Source organism: Heterocephalus glaber, unplaced genomic scaffold (genome assembly GCF_053883595.1).
Source record: "Heterocephalus glaber isolate CG9 unplaced genomic scaffold, H.glaber_assembly_v1.0 deba00001545, whole genome shotgun sequence".
NCBI classification, from domain to species: Eukaryota; Metazoa; Chordata; class Mammalia; order Rodentia; family Bathyergidae; genus Heterocephalus; species Heterocephalus glaber.
In genome coordinates this window covers 564,092-587,958 of record NW_028258338.1, presented here as the reverse complement: position 1 = coordinate 587,958, position 23,867 = coordinate 564,092, and the positions used below count along the sequence as shown (strand labels likewise).

Here is a 23,867-nt window from a genome sequence, read left to right as displayed (position 1 = left end):
CATGGACAAGGCCCTGGGCTGCATCTTCAGCAACCAAAAAAACAACTCAAATAAGTAGTAATAATAGCCAAGCATGGTGCCCACAGGCCTGTAGTCCCAGCTATTTGGATGGCTAAGATACAAGGATTGCTTGAGCCCATGAGTTTAAGTCCAGTAACAAATTACCATAAACTTAGTGGTAGCCAGGTTTACAAGCACTCAGAAAGTTGAGCCAGGAGGATCGCCACAAGTTCAAAGCCAGCCTGGCTACATAGTGAGTGTAAGACCAGCCTGAACTACACAGAGAAACCTTGTCTCAAAAAAAATTTTTTTTAAACTCAGCAGCTTAACACAAATGTATTATCTTCTAGCTGTGGAGGTCAGAAGTCCAAAAAGAGCCTCACTAAACTAAAATGAAGGTGTAAGCAGGGCTATTCCTCCTGGAAGCTCTAGGCAATAATCTGTCTCCTTGCCTTTTCTAGCTTCTAGAGGCTGCCTGCATTCCTTGGTTTACTCCCCGTTTAGCAATAGCATCACTTCAAAATTTGCTCCTATCCTTCCATCCTTAGATCTTTAACTATGGCCACACTGCCTCTCTCTTACAAGGATCTTTGTAATTATACTGTTTCTACCCAGATAATTCAGGATAATCTCCTATTATCCAGCACTTTAATTTAATCTCATCTGCAAATTATTTGTAAGGTCACTATTCACAAGTTTCAGGGTTAAGAGCTTTGGGATGTTATTATTCAACCTACTACCTTTAACAATTTATTTTCTTTTAAAAAAAATCCATCCAGCAAATAGTTCAAAACTAACTCACTGAACAGGGAAAATTAATGCCATTTCCCAAGCCCAAGTTGTAAATTCATAGAGTTATTAGATCTCTAGGTACTATTTAAAGGAGGCCTGTTTACATTTAGAAGCACATAATCATATACCTGACCCCACAGTGAAGCTCATGACAAGCACAATCAAATCCATTTGAGGAAAAAAAGAAAACAGGGGCAGGGATTTAGCTCAGTGGTTCTGCCGCATGCCTTGCAAGCGCAAGGTCCCAAATTTGATCCCTAGTACCAAAAAAAAAAAAAAGAAAACAAAGATTTTCAAGCTGAGCATGGTGGCTTGTCTGTAATTCCAGTACTCTGGAAGGCTAAGGCAGGAGGAATCTTGAGTTTGAGCCCAGCCTGGGAAATCTGGCAACTTAGCAAAACACTATCTCAAAATGAAAATTTAAAAAAGGGCTGGAGATACAGCTCAGAGTGAAGGGTTTAATCTTCAGTACCACAAAAATAAAAATTCAGGTATCTATGAAGTTCTTTCATTTGAAAAATAGCTCCATAATAAGAAAACTCAGTTCCACCAAAAAAACAAATGATAAATGTACTAGTTATAATAAAGCAAAAACTGTTTTTGCATCTATAAAAGCAGAATGTTATTGATTCTCAAGTTCTAAATGGAGGAGAAAACTATTACAAACTTCAATTATTGATTCCTAAGAGTTATCTGACCAAGTCTTTCAACAGTATGAACTAAAATAAGTCTTGTAATTAATTCTGGGTACAGTAGCTGTTCCCTGTAGTCCCAGCTACAGTATTTGGGAGATTGAGGGAGGAGGATCATTTGAACTCAGGAGTGCGAGTGAGGTTGGACATAGTGAAACCCTATCTTTTAAAGATAAATAAAATAAAAAATAAAAGTATTCTAAATAATTGTCTTCTAATGTCATAACTGACAGCCTTCGCTTATAGCAATTTACTAATTTACCAAATAATCACTAAATAATTTTAACAATTGTTTTTTTCTTTGTGGTGTTAGGGATGGAACCCGAAGCCTTTCACATGTTAGGCAAGCACTCTACTACTGAGCTACATGCTATACCCCCAGCCCCCGAGCTCTCTACAAAGAACAAAAGTCAAAGTCTTTCCACTATGCATTAAAAAATCAAGTTACAGAAACCATAAAGTATGACAAACTATAGCTGAATGTGGTAGCATACGCCTATAATTGCAAATACTAAGGCTGAGGCAAGAGGGTTGCAAGTTCAAGGTTGGCCTAGGCAATTTAGCAAGACCCTTTCTCAAAATAAAAATTAAAAACCCCTAGATGGGTTCAATCCCCAGCAGTACCCCTCCCCACTCCCAAAAAAACAAACTACTAAAGGTTTATAGGCAAGTTCTAACATCAGAGTTTTTTTTTAATACTGTATTCTCAAAGTCAAATATCAGCAGTAAAGTATCTCTTCTGGTTCTTTGCATTGTCAAAATTCAATGTATTCTTTAAAAAATGGGTGCGGACTGTTAAGAATTTGAACACAAGATTCAAATATCCACAAGCAGGGGAAATGCCATTAGGGAAGACATTAAAACCTATTGTTCAGAAGCTGGACCTGGTGGCACATGCCTGTAATCCCCGCACTCGGGAGGCTGAGGCAGGATTGCCCCAGCCTGGGTTACATAGTGAGTTCAAGGCCAGCCTGGACTTTATAGTAAGAGCCTGCCTCAATAAACCAAAAAAACAAAAAATATTGTTGGTCTGGGTATACAGCAGAAGTTTAGCATGGGAGAGGCCCTAGGTGTAATCCCTAGCAGCAAAAATAAATAAATAAATAAATAAATCCTGTATTTGGCTATGAATTTCAAATCCAAAATATAAAAATAAAAATTGAAGGGCCGGAGATTTAACTCAGTGGTTCCGCCACCTGCCTTGCAAGCACAAGGTCCCGAGTTCAATCCCTGGTACCAAAAAATAAAATACAACTTGATAGAACTGCCTAATATTAGTGAAAAAGATTAAGCAAAAGATATTGTGAATAAAACAGTTTACATATTTTATATGAATGCAATAAAATAGCATATTTTACTGATGTTAATAGAAAATACATATCAAATTGATAAGATAGAAGTAAGGAATATATATATACACATAATATAAAGATTGAAAAAAAAACTATAACAATTTAAACTGCTCACTGGCATTTTATATAAAATTATTTATATAATAAGACTAATGAAAAATTATAAATTATACATTATAAACAGCATAATACTCAAAATAATAAAAATTGATGTCCCTTATTCCTTGGTATTCAAAATAAACTAGTTTTTCTTAATTTGAAATAGGAAGAATATTAAGCCATATCCAAAAATTGATTAAATAAGTGCATTAATTCTAACATTCTTTTCAGAATAGAAAATTGCAATTGCTATTCTCTTTTTTGGTGGGTAAGGGGATTGTTGTTGTTTTGCAATACAAGGGATTGAACCCAAGCACTCTACCACTGACTTACATCCATATCCCTTTATTTATTTATTTTTTGTGAGACAGAGTCTCACTAGGTTTCCCAGGCTAGGTTCAAAGTGCCCCTCCTGTTTCACTCTCCTCAGTTGCTAAGATTACAAATGTGCACCACCATGTCTTGCTCAATTGTTGTTCTGTATATAAATTAAAATGTACTTTATAAATTTATTATATTTGCTCCACACAAAATTCTCAAATCTGACTCTGTATCCAAGGACCTGGGAAATTTTTAAAGAATAAGTTCTTAGACTCTATCTCCTATAGATTCCAGTTTGACCATCTGGACTGGAAGACAGGAATCTATATATATAAATATAAAGATTACATGAATCTGTATATATAAATACAAAGTTCACATTACTGTATTAAGGGACTATCTAATCTGATTCAGCTAGCTCTTGGGATTGGTCCCATATTTCAGTGCTTTCCAAACTCTACTTACTCTGCATACACATCACCTGCAGGTGCTACAAAGAGACAGATTCTGATTCAGTAGGTCTGAAATGTCACCTGGGAATCTGCAGCTCTAACAAGCTTCCAGGTGATGTACACACTGCCGGTCCAAGGACCATACTTTAAATAAGACATTATGGGCTGGGTATGGTGGTGCACACCTGCAATCCCAGCACTCAGGAGGCTGAGGCAGGAGGATTGCTGCAAGTTCAAGCGAGGCCAGCCTGGACTACATAGTGAGACTGACTTAAAAAAAAAAAAAAGACTTTATGGGATATTTTAGTGTTTCCACAAGTGAACAATAGCAGGCATTCTCCTAGGCAATTTCTGCCACTGGAATATTTTCCTCAAATTTCACTTATTGTAAACCTCCTTTAGCATAGCTAGAATACACAATCAGCAAAATATTTTATCTTTATTCTACTACGAAGTGAATGGAAATTATTTCTTTCATGTACAGAGTATCAATGAACAATGAATGCTGGATCAGAATGCAGATATGAAATTTACATAATTTAGCTAAGGCAATAGGATCATAAGTTCAAGCCCACCTGGGAAAATTTGCAACTCAGTGAGACCCTGTCTAAAAAAAAATGAGGGGGGGGTAGGGATATAGCTTGGGGCAAAGGCCCTGGGTTCCAACGGGTTCAATTCCTAGTAGTGGAAAAAAGAGAGGAAGGGAGGGAGGAAGGGATATATATAAAATAGATGGCCAGGCAGACAGACACTAAAATGTTTAAAATGCTATACTGGACCTAGGGGTATAGCTCAGTGGTACAGCACTGGCCTAACATGTGTGAGACCCTGAATTCAATCCCCAGCTCTTCAGGGGGAAGGAGGGAGAATAGGAGAGAAGAAAAGAGGAGGGGGTAAGGGGAGGGAGGAGGAAGGGAGGAAAGAGACAAAAGAATCCAGGCAGCATCTACAATAAGTTCCAATCTATATGAATGGCAACCTACAAGCAAATTCACAATAGGTAGAATCATGGTATTTTATACATACACACCCACAGTGACAGAGACCACTGGAATTTGAACAACAAAAATCTATACTAGCAATTGGTTTTATTTGATCTTAATTTTAATAATTTCATGTGGGGTCTGGGGCTTTAGCTCAGTGGTTCTGCCACCTGACTCGCAAGTGCAAGGACCTGAGTTCGATCCCCGGTACCAAAAAAACACAAAAACAAATAATTTCATGTGAACACTGACTATATGTCATGAGCTGAGGTCACAAAGGTGTTCCTTATGTTACAGTAGTTGTCTGTAAGTATTCTCATTATAATCCTTTCTACGATGTTCTATCCCTATTTGGTGTTTCATTAATTAAAAGTCCTACTTAAACATCATCAAAGAGTAAATAAGGACCAAAATAGATGACAGATACTGGAAAGCAGGAAGAAATGTTCAAATGGGAAGGGGAACAAGGAAGGGGGCAGGGGGATGGGAGGGAAGGGAAAAGGAAAAAAGAGACAAGGGAATAAATGGAAACAAAGCTTTTGTAAACAGGGAGGGGAAGAGGGGTTGAAGGGTGGGGAGGGGAATGGGGAAAAATAATTAAGATATATTATGTACAGGTAGAAATTCACTATGATGAATGTGACTAATATGTATGATAAATATATACTAATGAAAATAAAGATTAAAAAAGGAAAAAATGTCATCAAACCAAATATCTAGGTAACTTAATCATTCTCTTAATGCTTTCATTTCTCCTTTCTAAACACATGCCAGATGACTAATCTCAGTAGACTGTGGTAATTATTTCACTTCTAAGGTAAACTCAAAGGCATGATGAGCATATATCAATAGAGGTCCTCAAAGAATCAAAAACACTTCCTGTTCTGAATAACACCACAATTCTACCAAATTTTGTTTGGGGAAAAAAGAGAGAGAGAAGAAAGAAAGAAAAGTTAGATGTCACACTGACCATATCCCTAGTTACTCTCAAGTATTTAGTGCAACAATCAACTAATAAGTCATACATTTTTTAAAAAGTTTTCAAAATGAGATGTTAAGAATTTTAGCAATTTTCTAAGGTTAACAAACTAAGAGAATTTTCCAAGAGAAAGCCACCATAGATTTAGTACTTTTAAAACACAATAGAGAATTTGGGGATATAGTTCAGCACTTGTGCAAAGACCTGGGTGGATCCCCAGCACTTTGAAAAAAAAAAGCAAGTACATAAGGGAAAATATAGAAGAAAAAGAAGTTTGGCATGAACTCCTAAGGGGATCTAGAAAAGGACCACAATTTCTGGGAAGTACGGGATAAACACTTCACTTTTTAAAAAATTCACAATATATTTTAATCCTATATCACTCAGAAGGGCAGGTCAGCTAAAAGTGAGATTTACTAAAACCAAGATTATATACCCACCTGCAACTCACACCAAGCAACCTCAACCCATGTTTCAGTGTCCAGTCCTTTATACACTGTCTTAAATGCTCCTCTTCCCAGTTCTATGTCAAATTTCAGGAACCTGCCACTGGGAGAAGTCGCTACAGCTTTCATTTCTGCTTCTTCTTCCATTTCCTTTTCATTTTTCTCCTTGAAGCAATCTTTTGAGGTTTCCGAAGTTGCCTTTGAACACTGCTCGTATTTACCTTCTTGTCCACCTCTCAGCATACTTTTAGAAAGTTTATCTACTCTTGGAATATTTGTTGCAGCCTTTACTCTTTCATCTTTGGAGAAAGATTCAGCAACTTTGTCATCTTCTGTCATCTCAATGCTCTTTCGGAAAAATCTCTTCCTTTCTATTGTTTCCCCAGAAGCAGTGAAGGTGCCATTATTTTCCTTTAATCTAGCTTCTACTGTCAAAGTTGAGGCAATCTGGGGAACTCTGTTTTCAAAGGAAACTCCATCAGGTTTCTCAGAATCTTCTGTGCCAGCTGGCTCCCCTGAATCAGTGGCCATTGTAACTACGGTTGGCACTAAAATTTTTCCTGTTCCACTCCTCAGTCCAATCACATCTTAGGTATCAGAATTATCAGAACAGACTTCCTTTTATGTGGTCATATATTCCCATAGCAACCTAAAAGGGGGAAAAGGATATTTAAAATTCACCTCACAAAGGAAATCATTAAGGAAAAAACAAGTCACCTGATTTTTAATCCCTTTTTTCTTAATAAGAAGTTTATTCTTTTTCTGTCCAATCTTAGCAACCAGTAGACTCCAGGGATTGTGTCTTATCTTGTTTACCACTGTAGCCTACAGCGCACAGCAGACCATTCGATCTATAGCTCAATAATGTATCTTCACATTATGTGAATATTGGTTAGGACTGCAGTTTTATTAAGTGCCCAAACTCTAAGTTCACTTGGCTATCAGCTAATACACACAATAAGTAAAACAACTATATGATTTCTAGGTGGTTTGGGTCTAAGATTCAGAGTATCTTTTTATTGTGGTAAAAATATATATAATATCATGAGCCACACATGGCAGCACTCAGGAGGGTGAGGTAGGAGAATCATGAATTTGAAACCATCCTGGGCTACATGGCAAGATCCTGTCTCAAAAAAGCAAAAACAAAAGTGTGTGTGTGTGTGTGTGTGTATGTTTCACCATTTTAACCATTTTTAAACTATAAAACTCAGTGGCATTAATACATTCACCATTGTGCAATCATCACTTCTATCTATCCCCACAACTTGTTCATCATCCCAAACTAAAAATATGTACCCATTAAAGAAAAATTCCCCACCTAGTTTGTAGTTCCAGATGCCTGAGAGGCTAAGGCAGGAGGAACACTTAAGCCCAGGGGTTCACGACCAGGCTGGGAAACACAATGAGACTTTGTCCCTAAAATAAAGAAAAGCACTTCTAAGGGGTCAAATGTGTAGCTTAGTGGTACAGCACATGCTTAGTGCACATGAAACCCTGTGTTCAATCTCCAGCACCACAAAAAAATTCCCTATCTACACCCACCCATGGAAATCTCTATTCTATTATCACACTGAATTTGCTTATTCTTGGTAATTCATGTAAATGGAAGCGCACAATATTTATCCTTTTGTGTCTGGCTTATTTCTTTTGACATAATGTTTTAAAGATTAATCTCTGCTGTAGCATGTTATCAGGATTTCATTCCTTTTTAAAGTTTGACACTATTCCATGTATTATATACCACATTTTATTTATCTATTCATTTGTCAATGGAGTGGGTTGTTCCCACCTTTTGACTATTTTAAATAATGCTGCTCTGAACATTCAACAGCAGTCTTAAATAATGGAAATACTTATTTATGAGCTAGCCTTCATATTTTTAGGAGAAACAACTATCAAATATTAATATACTATACTAAATAGCAAAAAAAAGGCCAGGTGAAGTGGTGGATGCCTGTAATCCCAGAACTCAAGAAGCTATGGCAAGAGGATTCTAAATTCAAGGACAGCATGGGCAACTTAGTGAGACCGTGTTATGAAAATAAAGTTTAAATAAAGGGCTGGGAACTTAGCTCAGTGATAGAGTGATTGCTTAGCATGTACCAGGTCCTTGGTTTAGTCCCAAGTACTAACAAAAACAAAACACCAAGAATCTGTGCTAAAATTTAGCAAAAAGATGTTCCTTTTTTTTTTTTTGATACCGGGGATCAAACTCAGGACCTTGCACTTTCGAGGCAGGCGGCAGCACCACTGAGCTAAATCCCCGGCCCAAAAAGATGTTCGTTTTAACAGTTAAAATTTGGAAAAAACTGTAGCTAAACATTAAGTCTAACATGGGTTTAAGTAAATATCTCAAGGTATTATTCTGCATTAAAATAACTCAAAAGGCCTCTCTCCCTGTGGAGGGCCTGCATTTCATTTCTTTGTGTATTTTTCAAATGCTGCCTAATAAATCTCTCTATGCATTTTAGATATCTTGAAAATTCTTTTTCTGTGATGAAGGTTAGTGAACTTAAAACAAGCCCCATGGGTCAAGCCACTTAGCTTGGGGGACCTTCTTGGACCCTGTCCGGAAACATTTCTTTTGGCAAGTCAATGGCAGGAGATAAATGAGGCATTAAGACTATGACTCTGGAATATAATTTCTAAAAGACAAGCTCAATAGTATGTTAAGATGGCAGGCCATCAACTATAAAGCAGATAGAACAGGACACTGATTTCTAAAACTAATGCTGACCATAATTAATGAAAGGGGTAACTGTTCTCTGGTCACACCTTATATTTCAAAGTGCCCTGATATTCAGGTAGGATTATAATAATTAGGATTAAGAATTATTGCTCCTATTTCAAGACTGACCTTCCGAGTGTTCAACAAGTGAGGCTGGGAGACCAAAGCTAAAGAAGATAAAAGAGCTAAGCCAATATTTTGGCCCTTGTCCTCCAAGGTTAGCCAGGACCCGGGCATGACAGGACGCATCTAAAAAAGCCCTGCGACTCTGGTGAGTCACCTGATTTCCTGAGCAGGCTACTGTTTAGACCCAAGATGACAGGAGACAACCAATGTATATTCTACAAAAGGAGGGTCACTAAAGAGGGAAATGTCATAAAAAATGTCACAAAAGGAGGATCACTAAAGAGGGAAGCCATATGGTTAGGCAAGACTGAACCATCAGATGACACAAGGGGTGGAGGGAAAAACTACAGGAGCTAAGAGGCTCCTCAGATGGCCCCAAAAGTAACTCCTGAGGAGCCTTATCTTGATAAATATACATACATAAATTCTGATTAACACAGGACTTACTTTCGCTTGGTCTTAAACACCCAGCAGGAAAATGTAATAAAAAAGGGAGTAATTAATAGTAATATTTTAAAAAGAAAGCTAGGCTAAATACAAAAAGGGGCCCCAAAGCTGGGTGCGGTGGTACATGCCTGTAATCTCAGCAATCAGGTGGGTAAGGCAGGAGGATCACCCCAAGTTTGAGGTCAGCCTGGGCTACATAGTGAGTTCAAGGCAGAAACCCTATCTCAAAAGAACAAAGAGGGGGGCCTCCAAAACATTACACTAGTCTCTACTGACAATTTGCAGCTGTATCTGTACTATCTTAACCCACAGCCATAATAAGTCATGATTCCTAGTCCCACTAAGTCTTCCAAAAATGTGTCCTTCAGTCTCTCTTAGTGTATTTTCATTATGTTATATTGATGTACATTAAAGTATCCCTCATATAAAAATCTGACTTATTATATAGGTCTGCTTATAAGATAAAAATGTCAATATAAATATTCTAACTACAAAACATTATTACTTTTGTGGTGTAAACTAACTTTCTCTTACCTACTTTAGGCCTTTATGTTTCTGTTCTCTACAGCCAGTCACTAGAAAAGACCGTTGGATATTTAAAGTAGAAGCCAAATCCCAGGTTCTATACTCTACCATAAAGTTCTAATGGCTAAATATTCATGTAGAAACCTAAATATTTTTATTTTTATTCCTTGGCTATCATTATAAATAAAATAAAAATTAGATTTCTCACTAACAAAATAGAGAGGAGTCTATAGTATTCTTACACTTCATCTGCTATACTTCAGTAAACATCTCGAGACAAATAGAGGGGAAGGAGGGGGAAATGAAAAGAAGTAAAATGTGTTATGTACATGCACCAACTCCACACAATGAATGTGATCATTATGTACTGCAAACATGTACTAATAAAAAAATTGGGGGCCAGGGATTTAGCTCAGTGGCACTTCACCTGCCTTGCAAGCACAAGGTCCTGAGTTCGATCCCTGGTACCAAGGGGCGGGGGGAACCCAGAAGGCTAATATAAAAGCTAATTCATTGCTCTTCTACTTTTAATTTTTGGGCCTTGCTTGTTTAACATACCTGCAACATTTATATCCTCCATGTCATGATACTCTACATAGAAGACTCCAAAAACTCCACCAAAAGACGTTTAGATTTGATAACCAAATTCAGGGGCATAGCTGGATACAAAGCCAACACTCAAAAGTCAATAGCCTTCCTGTACACAAATAACAGACTCATGTAGAGAGAAATAAGAGAAACAATCCCTTTCACAATCACATCCCAAAAAATGAAATACCTAGGAATCAATCTAATGAAGGATGTAAAAGACTTCTACATTGAAAACTACAGTACTCTGAAGAAGATTGAAGAGGATATCAGAAAATGGAAAGATATTCCTTGTTCTTGGAAAGGAAGAACCAATATAGTGAAAATGGCCACACTTCCAAAATTGTTATACAGATTCAATGCCATACCAATCAAAATCCCAACAGAGTATCTCACAGAATCAGGAAAAAAAAATCTTAAAATTCATTTGGAAAAAGCAAAGGCAATTCTTGGCAACAAAGGCAAAGCAGGAGGTATCACAATCCCTGACTTTAAATTATATTACAAAGCCACAGTGATAAAAACAGCATGGTACTGGCAAAAGAACAGACCTGAGGATCAATGTAGCAGACTAGAGGATGCAAAAACAACTCCAGACACACTCAACCACCTTATTTTTGACAAAGGAGCCAAACACCTTCACTGGAAGAAAGACAGCCTCTTTAATAAATGGTGCTGGAAAACCTGGCTTTCCACATGCCAAAGATTGAAACTAAACCCATATCTTTCACCATGCACTAAACTAAAACTGAAATGGATCAAAGATCTAAATATTAAAACAGAAACAATCTGCTGGAAGAGAGAATAGGTAGAACACTTGAGGACATAGGAATAGGCCAAGACTTCATGAACAAAACCCAGACCGCATGGGCAATACTACAAAGAATCAACAAGTGGAACCTCATCCTATTAAAAAGCTTTTGCACAGCAAGAGAAACCACCAATAGAGTGAAGACACAACCCACAGGGTGGGAAAAAATTGTTACCAGCTATTCAGATAAAGGACTATCATCTAGAATATATAAAGAACTAAAAAAAAAATCAGACCCCCAAATTTAAAGACCCAATCCAAAAAATGGGCACCTGAATGGACACTTCTCAGGTGAAGAATTAGAAACAGCAAATAAATATATGAAAAAATGTTCAATAACACTGGTCATTTGTGAAATGCAAATTAAAACAGTGAGATTCCATCTCACTCCAGAAAGCATGGCTGCTATCAAGAAATCAACCAATAACAAATGCTAGAGGGCTGTGGGGAAAAAGAACCCTTCTCCACTGTTGGTGGGAATGTAGACTGGTGCAACCACTGTGGAAATCAGCGTGGAGATTCCTCAAAAAACTGAAACTAGAGGTTTCATTTGACCCAGCTATACCTCTTCTTGGTATCTTCCTGAAAGAATTAAAAGCATCATACCACAGAAATATATGCACATTCACGTTTATAGCAGCACAGTTTGTAATAGCTAAGTCTTAGAAACAGCCCAAATGCCCATCTGTCGGTAGCAATGCTACATAATTTTAGGGAAAAATCATTTGGTTAGCCTAGTTCTCCTGCCTACAGCCCAGCTATGGAATTCTGAAACATAATTCCATTTTGGCCTCCGGTCACAACTGAGACCTCAATGATCCGGTGATGCTGCGATTCTGCAGGACAAGAAACAGCCTGGGAGCTGAAAACATCCTGGGAGGAACAAACATCTACTCAGTTCCTCGTTGTTCTTGGATTGTTACATCTTATTTACGCAGGATGTACTGAACTCTCTGCAAGTCATTTGTTACATTTGTTTCTCCCGATGTACTGAATAAAAGATGCGGTAAGCAGGGGGCTTTTGTCTTTGCCAGACCCAAAGCTCAGCTTCTTCTCAGTCTCATTTTTCTACCTTTCCTGTAATTCGCCTTGTGCTGCCGTGGCTCGCAGGAGACTAAGACTTACTGCAGAGGTTCTAGTAACGTCCCCTTTCCCTGTTCCCTACACCCATCAACTGACAAGTGGCTAAAGAAGCTGTGGTTTTTTAATACATTGGAGTACTACTCTGCCATAACGAAGGATGAGCTTCAAATGTTTAAAGCAAAATGGATGGACCATGAGACCATACTCTTAAATGAAGTAAACTGGACACACATGTTTAAATACTGTATTGTTTCTCTGGTGTGAGAAACAAAGTGGAAATAAGGACTAAAATGTATAATGGATGTTGAGAAATGGAAAGAACAGGTTCAAATGGGAAGGGGAACAATGGAGGAGGGAGGAAAAAAGGGACAAGAAAAAAGTAAAAATAAAAGGAAAAATGGAAACAAAGCTTTTGTACATAGGGAGGGGAGGGGGCTTGGGAATGGGATAAAGTAAAATTTATTAAATAAAAAAAAACAATGCTTAACATTTGTATAATGAAAAAAAAAACAATTATATTCTCCAGACTTCTACAGCTCCTACTCAAGCTGATCCTCACCTGTGCTATTAAAACACTGTTGTGGGGCCAGGGATGTAGCTCAGTGGCACGGCACCTGCCTCACAAGCACAAGGTCCTGAATCAGATGGGGGGGGGCATTTTTGTGTATATATTCCTAACAACTCTAGAAATTGTCTTCTGCATTATGAAACATAGTTCACAAAATTACATATCAGACACTCCCTTAAGCCTCAATGACATGCTGATAACAAACCCTATGTCTTCCTTTCATTCAGTCAGGATGAGAATTTTGATCCAAGGCTATGCAGGGTCAGTGCCACCCCCAAAATCTGAAACAACCATAAGATAGGGCTTCAAGCACCTCTTCATCCCTTAAGAATAAGGGATCACTAAGTATCTCCCCAAAAGAATTAAAGACATCATTTTACAGTGATACATGCGTTCCTATGTTTATAACAGCACAAATCATAATACTTAAATCTTAGAAGCAGCCTATGTGTCTTCATATAAATAAAATCATACGGATAAATAAAATGTGGTATTGATACACAATGAAGTACTATCCTGCCATAAAGAATAAACTTGAGTCATTTATAGCAAAATGGATGCACCTCAAGACCATAATATTAAGTGAAATAAAACAGACACATGAGCTTAAATAAGCATAGTTTCCCTTATATGGGAAATCCAAAGTATAAATAAAGAGCAGAATAAAAATAAATAATAAGAGGCCGGGCATGGTGGCTCAGGCCTATAATCTCAGCATCAGGAGCCTGAGGCAGGAGGATAGCTGCAAGTTTGAGGCCAACCTGGACGACACAGCAAGATTTTGGTTCAAAAAAAAGAGAGAGAGAAATAATAGGAAACAGAGACAGAACTTGTGCAAAGGGTAAGGGAACTAAGAGATGGAGGGAGGGATGAGGGGAAAGGAATAAAAAAGTAATTAAGATGTGTTATGTACATGTACTAACTCACCACAATGAATATAATCATTATGTACTGCAAATACGTACTAATACAAAATGCTAAGAAAAAAATAAGTGATCAAAGTGGAGCAGTGTTGAGGAAGGATAGGAGAAATAGGACAGGTAGAAAGGATACAAGGAAGATACACATTTTTTTAGTTAGGATCCCACTACATAGTTCAGGCTGGCCTCAAACTCACTATGGAGCCCAGGCTGGCATCGAACTCACAACGATCCTCCTGCTTCAGCCTCCTCAGTGCTGGAATTACACACAGGCACCACCATGCCTGGCTTGAAAATACTTTAATATATTACCTAATAAATCTGTTTATGTCCTTTTAGTTTTTTTTAAAAAAGACAGTTAAAACAGGGTAGAGTGGCCCACAACTTTAATCCTAGCTACTGGAGAGGCTTAGAAAAGAGGATAGCAAGTTTGAGCCCAACCTGGGCAAATTAGTGACTTAGCAAGACCATGTCTAAATACAGTGGTACCTCAGTTCACAATTCAGTTCACAAACAGAAGCATTCAGCAAAATTTTGCTTCCATTCGTGAACATTGGGTGACAGAACACAACTGAGGCCATCTTCCCCAGAATCCTAGAATGAATTAAGTTCGTGAACCAAGGTACCACTGTATAAAAAATAAAAAAAGGCTGGAGATATCACTCAGTGCAAAAGCCCTGGGTTCAATCCCTACTACCACAATAAATAAATAACCTACTACAAAGATTCAATTAAAATATGGTAGTGATATAAAGATATACAGATAAACAATGTAACACAAATCCATATATGTATTTATGGTCAACTCATTTTTAACAAGGGTGTCAAGACAACTCAATGAGGAAAGAATAGTCTTTCCAACAATTGACACTGGGACAACTGGCTATCCACATGCAAAAGATAAAGTTGGAGGGCCAGGGATGTAGCTCAATGGTGCCTCGTCTGCCTGGCAAATGCAAGGTCCTGAGTTTGATGCCCAGTACCGGAAAAAAAAAAAAATTACAGAAAGATGAAGTTGGAGCCGGTGTGGTGATGCACACCTGTAATCCCAACACTTGGTAGGCTGAGGCAGGAAGATCACCATGAGTTTGAGTTTGAGACCAGCCTGTAGTACATAGTGAGTTCAAGGCCACCCTGAACTATGTAGCAAGACCCTGTCTCCAAAAAAAAGATGAAGTTGGACCCTTAAGCAAGATTTCCTGGGAAAGATGCCTGAGGTGAGTCCCAAAGAAAATTTACTTGTTGGGGCCAGGGATTTAGCTCAGTGGTTCTGCCGCCTACTTCCAAGCGCAAGGACCTGAGTTTGATCCCTGGTACTCAAAAAAATTAACTTGTCTGGGCACAGGATAAATCACAAGCAAAGGCATGAAACAGCCTGAAGTAAGTGTATGGCTGGTACTGTATCTAGCACTGCAAAATGGAAATTTAAAAGTTAGGGTTTTTTTATTATAGAGATAAGCAATTTCTCCATTTCATCTTGCTGAGCATATAGCCAATACTTCCTCCTCTCCTCACCCCAGATGAAGTGACAAAATCCTCAGATGCTAGCACCAGGAGGCAGGAGCCCAGTTTCCTTCCACCTAAAGGGGACAATGAGCTGAAGACTGCTGGAAATGATAAAGCAAGCAGAGAGAGCTACATTGTCTCTCTCTGCTTCCCCTCCCTTTTATTCCTCACTATAAAAGACTTACCCACCTGTACATGGTGAAATGGTGATTTAAGGGAAATGGGCCCCTCCATCTCCTCGGAGCTAGCCTTGAATAAATCTTTTTTCCTCTTTTACCAAAATATACAGCCTCCTTTAATTTCATCAGCAGCAAGCAAATGAACCTGAGCATATGAGCCTAAGTGCCTGGTACAGTACCATGGGCAGTTTACTTGCATATTGTAAGAAGGTAGCTGAGGACATAAAAGCAAATAGTCACTAAGGAACTTCTATCCATACAATGTAAAACAAGACCAATTAAAAAGCTACTACATTAATCCAGGAAGGAGATGATGAGGCTTGAATAAAAATAGTGGCAGGAAGGATGCACTCAGGATATATTAAGGAAGTATTAAATGCAAGATTTACTACTTGAATGAATACAGCTATGAGGAAAAATAAAGACTTCCACAAAAACTCCCAACAATTTCCCAACTAGATAGTGCTACTAGAATATATCTGTGTTAATATCAGAATCAAGAGTTGTACTGTCAGGGCCTGGGGATTTAGCTCAGTGGTTCCGCCACCTGCCTCGAAAGCACAAGGTCCCAAGTTCGATCCCCGGTACCAAAAAAAAAAAAAAAGAGTTGTACTGTCACAAAAACAGACATAAGGATCAATGGAACAGAATAGACGATGCAGAAACAACCCCAACTACATTCTATTATTTGATCTTTGACAAAGGGGCCAAAAATATGCACTGGAGAAAATATAGCCTCTTAACATTGAATCTAGACCCATCTCATTCACCATGTACTAAACTAAAATTAAAATTGATCAAAGAAGCAAATGTTAGAACAGAAACACAACCTGCTGGGAGATAAAATAGGTAAAATTCTTAAAATTATAGGCACAGGCAAGGACTTTCTAAACAAAACCATGATTGCACGAGAAGTAACAAGAATCAACAAATGGGATCATATCAAATTAAAAAGTTTCTGCACACCAAAGGAAACAACCAACACAGTGAAAAGACAATCTACAGAATGGGAAAAAAATGTTGCCAGCTATTCCTTAGACAGAGGACTAATATCAAGAATATGTAAAAGAACCCCAAAAAATTAGAGCCCCAAAATAAAAGACCCCATCAAAAAATAGTCAAGTGATGCTAGGCATGCTGGCGCATGCCTGTAATGCCAACACTGGGGAGGCTAAGGCAGGAGAACTCAAGTTCAAGGCCAGGCTGGGCTACACAGTGAATTCAAGGCCAGCCTAAACTACATAGTCCCTATCACAAAACAAAATGGAAAAAAAGAAGGAGAGAAAAAGAAAAAGAGCGAGCGAGCTGGGCATAGTGGCTCATATCCGGAATCTTAGCACTTGGGAAGCTGAGGTAGGAGGACTGCCACAAGTTAGGAGCCAGTCTGAGATACATAGTGAGATAAAGGCTAGCCTGAATTATAGAGCAAGAAGACCCTGTCTCAAAAAGAAAGGGGAGGGGCAAAAGAAAGAGAGAAGATGGTGGGGGAGATTTTTTTAAAAGAAAGGAAAAAGACAACTTATCAGCTGGGAGAAAAATTGTACAAACCAGATATATAAGGGACAGTAACAAGAATATATAAAGAAGATACAAGCCACACATGGTGGGGCACACCTGTAATCCCAGCACTTGGGAGGCTGAGGCAAGAGGATCACTGTGAGTTTTAGGCAAGCCTATGCTACATAGTTAGTTCAAGGCCAGCCTGAACTACATCGTGAGATCCTGTCTCAAAAAAAAAAAAAAAAGATACAACACCCACCCACCCCCATTTTCTGTAGTGTAAACTACTCGAAGTCAAACAGTCCAAAAATATTAAATGAAAAATTCCAGGAAGAGAAAGACCATATTCACATAACTTTTATATTACAGTGTTATAATTGTACTATTTTGTTTTAGTTATGTTGCTAATCTCTTACTGTGTTTAATTTATAAGTTAAATTTTATATGTACAGGAAAAATACAGTATATATATATATATATATATATATATATATATATATATATAGGATTTGGTACTATCCATAGTTTCAGGTATCCACTGAGTCCTGGAATGTATCCTCTGTTGAAAAAGGGAGGAACTACTGTATATAAATGGCTAGTAAGCACAAAAAAAATTCATTAAGGAAATGGAAACCAAAACAAAAATGAGCGAAGTGTGGTGGCATAGGCCTGTAATCCTAGCACTCTGGCACGCTGAGACAGGAGGATGGCAAGCTTGAGCCCAGCCTCAGCAATTCAGTAACTTAGCAAGACCCTGTCTCAAAAGTGGGGGGGGGGGGGGCCCTAGGAACATAGTTCGGTGTGAAGGCCCTGGGTTCAATCCCCAGTATAGTAAAAATAATAAAATAATAATAGTTTTTTAAAAGCTAGTTACACAGTCTAAAAAGGCTGGGTGTAGTACTGTACATCCTATAATCCCAACTACTCAGGAGGTTGGGCCAGGAGGATCATAAATTCTAGGCTAGCCTGGGCAATTTAGGGAAACCCTGTCTCAAAATAAAAAATAAAAACAGGTCTGGGGTTGTAGGTCAGCTGTAGAGAGCTGGCTTAGCATATGTGAGGCCTTGGTTCAATCCCCAGTACCAGGGGGAAAAAAGAGGAGAGAAAACACCCACAAAGATGTAGAAAAAATATAATCTTCATACACTGCTGATGAGAATACAGTATAAAATGGTGCAACATTGTCATATGCAAGTTAAACAGTTACCATATGATAGCCTCTACCCAATGAAATAAAAACATGTCGCATCACTTTCAGATATGTGTAAAGAAATGAATCAATTAATTAAAATGCCAAAAAAATAAATAAAAACATGTTTAAACCATGCACAATGGCGCATGCCTATAATTCCAGCACTGTGGGAGGTCAAGGCAGGAGAAATGCAAGTTTGAGCCCAAACTGGGCAATTTAGCAATTTAGCAAGATTCTGTCTGAAAAATAAAAAATTTAAAAAGGGATGAGGATATAGCTCAGTGCAAAGGCCCTGAATTCAATCCCTAATACCACACATGCATGTATGTACACACAAAAAATCTACACAAAAAATCTGTACACAAACCATGCGTGGTGGTACACATCTGTAATCCCAGCACTTGTGTGTAAGTCCCAGCACTCAGAGGCTGAGGTAGGAGGGTCTCTGTTAGTTCAAGGCTGGCCTGGGCTACATGGTGAGTTCAAAGCCAGCCTGGAATGTATGACAAGATGCTGTCTCAAAACACCAAACACAAAACAAAACAAAACTTATACACAAGGGTTCATAGCAGTATTATCCAACATAGTTAAAAGGTATAAATGACCCAAACATGTATAACCGATGTAAGGATTTAAAAAATGTTGTTTACATTCAATGGAATATTACTCAGCAATAAAAATGGAGTATTAATACATATGACAAAGATAAAACCTGATAACATTATGCTAAGTGAAAGAAACCAGAAGAAAAAGCCCACATACTGTATGATTCAATTTCTATGAAATGTCCAGAAAATACAAATCTATAGAGACAAAAAAGAGATTATTCGTTGACTGGGGCTGGGGCACAGGAAAAGAACTGACTGCAGATGGGCATGAAAGATCTTTTGGGGATTATGGTAATAATCTAAAATAAGATGATAGGGCTGGGGTGTAGCTCGGTGGCAGAGCACAGCCTTAGCATGCTCCAGGCCTTGGGTTCAATCCCAAGGACCACAAAAAACACTTTTTAATAAAATCTAAAAATAATAGAATTGGATTGTCATCAAAATTGTACAATTCTATACATTTACTAAATGTTTACATTTGAATTGGTGATTTTTTTTTTTTTTGGTACTGGGGATCAAACTCAGGTCGTTGCGCTTGCAAAAGGTAGCGGAACCACTGAGCTAAATCCCCAGCCCCCTTGGTGATTTTTTAAAAAAAGGTTCTCACTCACAGACAAGGCTGAAGCAGTCCTCTTGCCTCAGTCTTCCAAGTAGCTGGGACTCTGGGGTATATATAAATTATATCTCAATATAATACGATGTCCCTCTTTAAGAATCTTAAGCACAGCCAAGTATGGTGGTGCACACCTATAATCCCAGTACTCGGGGGTCAGAGGCAGGATGATCACAAGATCAAGGCCAGCCTGGACTATATAGTGAGTTCAAGACCAGCCTGAACTACATAGCGAGACCCTGTCTCAAAAAAAAAAAAAAAAAAAAACCAAACACTTCTAAGATCAAATATATCTTTTAAAAGCTATATTGCTCTCTTGCTCCTCATTCTGTCCATTCATCTTTAGCCTGACCTGTCCTCAGTGTTGATGTACTGTCTCTCCGTCTATGTCTGCTTTTAATAAAATATTTCTTTAGTCAAAACAAGAACCCTTGTTTTGGAGGGAAAATGCCTGCAACAATAAAATATGCCAGGCGTGGTGGTACACACCTGTAATCCCAGCACTTGGGAGGCTGAGGCAGGAGGATCCCCACAACCTGGGCTACATAATGAAATCCTGTCTCAAAGGGAGAAAGAAAGACACAAAAAGAGAGACTGAGAGAGACTGAGAGAGACAGAGAGAGACAGAAAGAGATAGAGAGAGACGGAGAGACAGAGAAAGAGAAAATAACTAAAATAATAATAATTTAAGGGTAAACAATAAATAAGAAAAATAAATTTGAGGCTGGGGTGTAGCTCACCGGTACAGCAATTGCCTAACATGTCCAAGGCCTTGGTTCTATCCCCAGCACCACATAAATAGCAATAATAATGATGATGATGAATTGTAACAACCAGGCCAAAAGCTTTCCTAATATTTACCTAGAACCTCTTCATTATGGATCCAGCAGTTTCTTGACCATAAAGAAGAATTCAGGAGCACAGTCTATGGGGTGGAAGAAAACTGGAATCAAATCTTGGTGCTGCCTTGGGGCAACAAATTTTTTTTGTAAAGGGGCTTGAATCTTTGTACTGAGTTGCATCCCCAGTCCTTTCTTATTTTTTATTTTAAGGCAGGGTCTTGCTAAGTTGCTAAATTTTCCAGGTTGGTCTCCAACTTGCAATCTTCCTGCTTCAACCTCCCACAGTGCTAGGATTACAGGCATGTGCCACCACACTTAGTGGGGACAAATAATTTAACTTTACTTATTTTTTATTTCATTTGTGAAATCTCACAGGACTGATGAAAATACACATAAAATAATTAGCACAGTGCCTGAGAGATTATAATAATCAATGAATCAAAGCTTTTATTTTCTATCTCTTAATACCCTCTAGGGGCAATACTATACTAAAACACTATTCAACAGAAAATATTAAATGATTTCAGGAGACTCTATTTAGAAGGGCAGAAAATTATATAATTCATTTTTAAAAAGCATTCAAGTAAGAAATGTTGGCATTGCTAAAGAAATATACCCCAGTGACCAAAATAATATCTCTTCTACATTCAGCAATGTAGAAACATGGCTCAGTGAAAAATCTGCAAAAGTCAGGCCTCAAGAAAAACAGACATATGAACCAACAGAACAGAATAGAGGATGCAAAAACAACCCCAGGCATCTTCAGTCATCTGATCTTTGACGAAGGGGCCAAAAGCACATGCTGGATGTAAGATAGCTTCTTAAACAAATGATGCTGGGAAAACTGGCTATCCATATAAAGAAGATTGAAGCTAGACTCATATCCTTCACTATGTACTAAACTAAAATCAAAACTGATCAAAGAACTAAATGTTTAAAAAAAGAACTGAATGTTAAAACAGAAAGATTGAATCTGTTAGAAGATAAAATAGGTAAAATCTTGAAGACATAGGACTTTGTGAACAGAATCCCAACTGTACAAGAAATAACACCAAGAATCAACAAATGGGATCAAATCAAAGTTTCTGCGCAGCAAAGGAAACAACCAACAGGGTGAAAAGACAACCCACAAAATAGAAAAAAAATATTGCCAGCAATTCCTCAGACAGAGGACTAATATACAGAATATATAAAATAATCAAAATTAGACCCCTCAAAATAAAAGACCCAATCAAAAAATGGGCAAGTGAAATGAATATTGTACAAAATAAGTACAAATGGCCAATAAATATATGAAGAACTGTTCAACATCACTGGTCATTAGAGAAATGAAAATTAAAACAACACTGAGAGCTGGGCATGGTGACACACATTTCTAATCCTGGCTCTTGAGAGGCTGAGACAGGAGGATTGCTGCAGGTCTGAGGCCAGTCTAGACTACACAGTGAGTTAAAGGTCAGCCTGAACTAAATAGGAGATCATGCCTCAAAAAAAAGGGAAGAAAATAACAACAGTGAGATTCCATCTTACCCCAGAAAGAATACCATCACAAAATCATAAAATAACAAATGCTGGTGAGGATGCGGGAAAAAGAAACCCTTCTACAATGTTGTTGGGAATGTAAACTAGTACAACCACTACAGAAATCACTATGGAGATTCCTCAAGAAAACTAAAACTAGAAATTCCATTTGACCCAGCTATTCTCCTTCTAGGTATCTTCTTGAAAGAGTTAAAGACAGCATATTAAAGTGATACACGCATACCCATGTTTATAGCAGCACAACTCATAATAGATAAATCTTGGAAGTGGCTTATAAATCCATCAACAGATGAGTGGATAAAGAAAATGTATTTACACAGAATGGAGTACTACTCTGCCAAAAACAAGGATAAATTTTAGTCATTTGTAGGAAAATGGATGCACTCTGAGATCACATTAAGTGAAATAAATCAGACACGCAAGCTTAAATAATGCAAGGTTTCCCTTATATGAGAAACTCAAAATATAAGTAAATTAAAGAGTAAAATAAAAGATAATAGGAAACAGGAGATAGATCTTTTGCAAAAGGGAAGGTAAAGAGATGGAGGGAGAGGAGCCAATAGGAAAAAGGAAGGGGATGAAAAAAGAATGAAGATGTGTTATATACATACCAGCTCCCCATGAGGATTGTAATTACTATGTATCATAAACATTTAAAAAACAAAGGTCAGGCCTCAGACATACAGTCTCCTATTAAGCTCATAGCTATATATCACAACCTAAGTGTGATCTATTTTCTTCATAAAATGGTTAAATACATTGACCTAAGCCCTAGGAATATGTATAAAGACAATTATAAAAGCACTTCTCTATAGACTGAAATTAGACTGAAAAAAAATCTCTCAAATTTATGTCCTATCACTCCTCCTTCAATACATTTGTTATATATGCTTGCAGCATTTGAGTTACAAGTTCAAAATAAATTTTTCCCTGTAGTTTATCTTAGTCCTAGCCATAGGAAATCCAACATAAAACCAGTAAAGCCTGGTGTGGTGGGGCACACCTGTAGTTCCAGCTACTGAGAGGCCTGAGGTAAGAGTACTGCTTGAGCCCAAGAGCTGAAAACTAGCTGGAGCAAAATATAGTAGTTGTAGTCCATCTCAAAACAACAACAAACAAAAAACATCACATGCCAAGCACAGTGGCCCACGCCTGTAATCCCAGCTACTAAGGAAAAGAGAATTGCAAATTCAAGGCCAGTCTGGGGAACTTGGTGAAATCCTGTCTCAAAATAATGTTCTTTTATTTTAAACAGGAATGGGGATATTGCTCAGTGGTGAGTGCTTACCCAACAAGCACAAGGCCCTAGGTTCAATCTTCATTACTGAAAAAGAAAAACATACAAATAATTAAAAGAATGTACTTTGTCAACAATGGCTCAAAGAACCTTCTTTCTTCCTTCCTTCCTCCCTCTCTCTCTCTCTCTTTTTATTCTTTCTTTCTTTTTTTGAGACAGAGTCTATGTAGCTCAGACTGGCCTTGAACTCACTAGGCTGGCCTCAAACTCGCAGCTATCCTCTAGCCTCAGACCAGTGCTGGGATTACAGGTGAGCACCACCATAACCAGCTTCAAAAAATTTCTTTACCTTTTTAGAACCAGCAATTGAAAGAATGCATAAAGTCAAAATTATGCAGTAAATTCTCCACTCTTTTGTCATATACATATATTCATGCCAATAAACATTTACCAAGTACCAATTTACAAGCACTGTGTCAAGATCCAAGAATCAAAGAACAAAAATAAATCCTTGTTCTCAAGGAGCCTACAATTTATCCAAGGTTAAGATATATCACTGAGGGCTGGGAGTGTAGCTCAGTGTACTTTCGTGGCATGCTCAAGGGCCTGCGTTCAATCTCCAACAATGGGGAAAAAAAGATGTACTACTGTAGACTTCTACTTCAAGAAAGTAAATCGAACATCTATATCACTTGTTCTTTCCAGGAACCCAGAAAAGTGATGGTAAAGGACT

At 37.9% G+C, this 23,867-nt stretch overlaps 1 protein-coding gene across 14 annotated transcripts in view; it reads right to left on the bottom strand.

Annotated features, from left to right (window-relative positions):
* Wnk3 (WNK lysine deficient protein kinase 3) overlaps nt 1-23,867 on the bottom strand; it is a 220,166-nt gene that overhangs the window by 187,652 nt on the left and 8,647 nt on the right. For 10 of the 14 annotated variants that reach the window (XM_021251218.2, XM_087189626.1, XM_013068764.3 and 7 more), the window contains exon 2: nt 6,111-6,765. In XM_021251218.2, coding sequence (XP_021106877.1) covers nt 6,111-6,647 — 537 coding nt within the window. In that variant the 5' untranslated portion in view covers nt 6,648-6,765. Of the gene's footprint in view, nt 1-6,110; nt 6,766-7,437; nt 7,537-20,374; nt 20,439-23,185; nt 23,222-23,867 lie in introns of those variants that run through there. The other 4 variants (XM_087189625.1, XM_087189627.1, XM_021251217.2 and 1 more) reach the window with 3 other exon arrangements.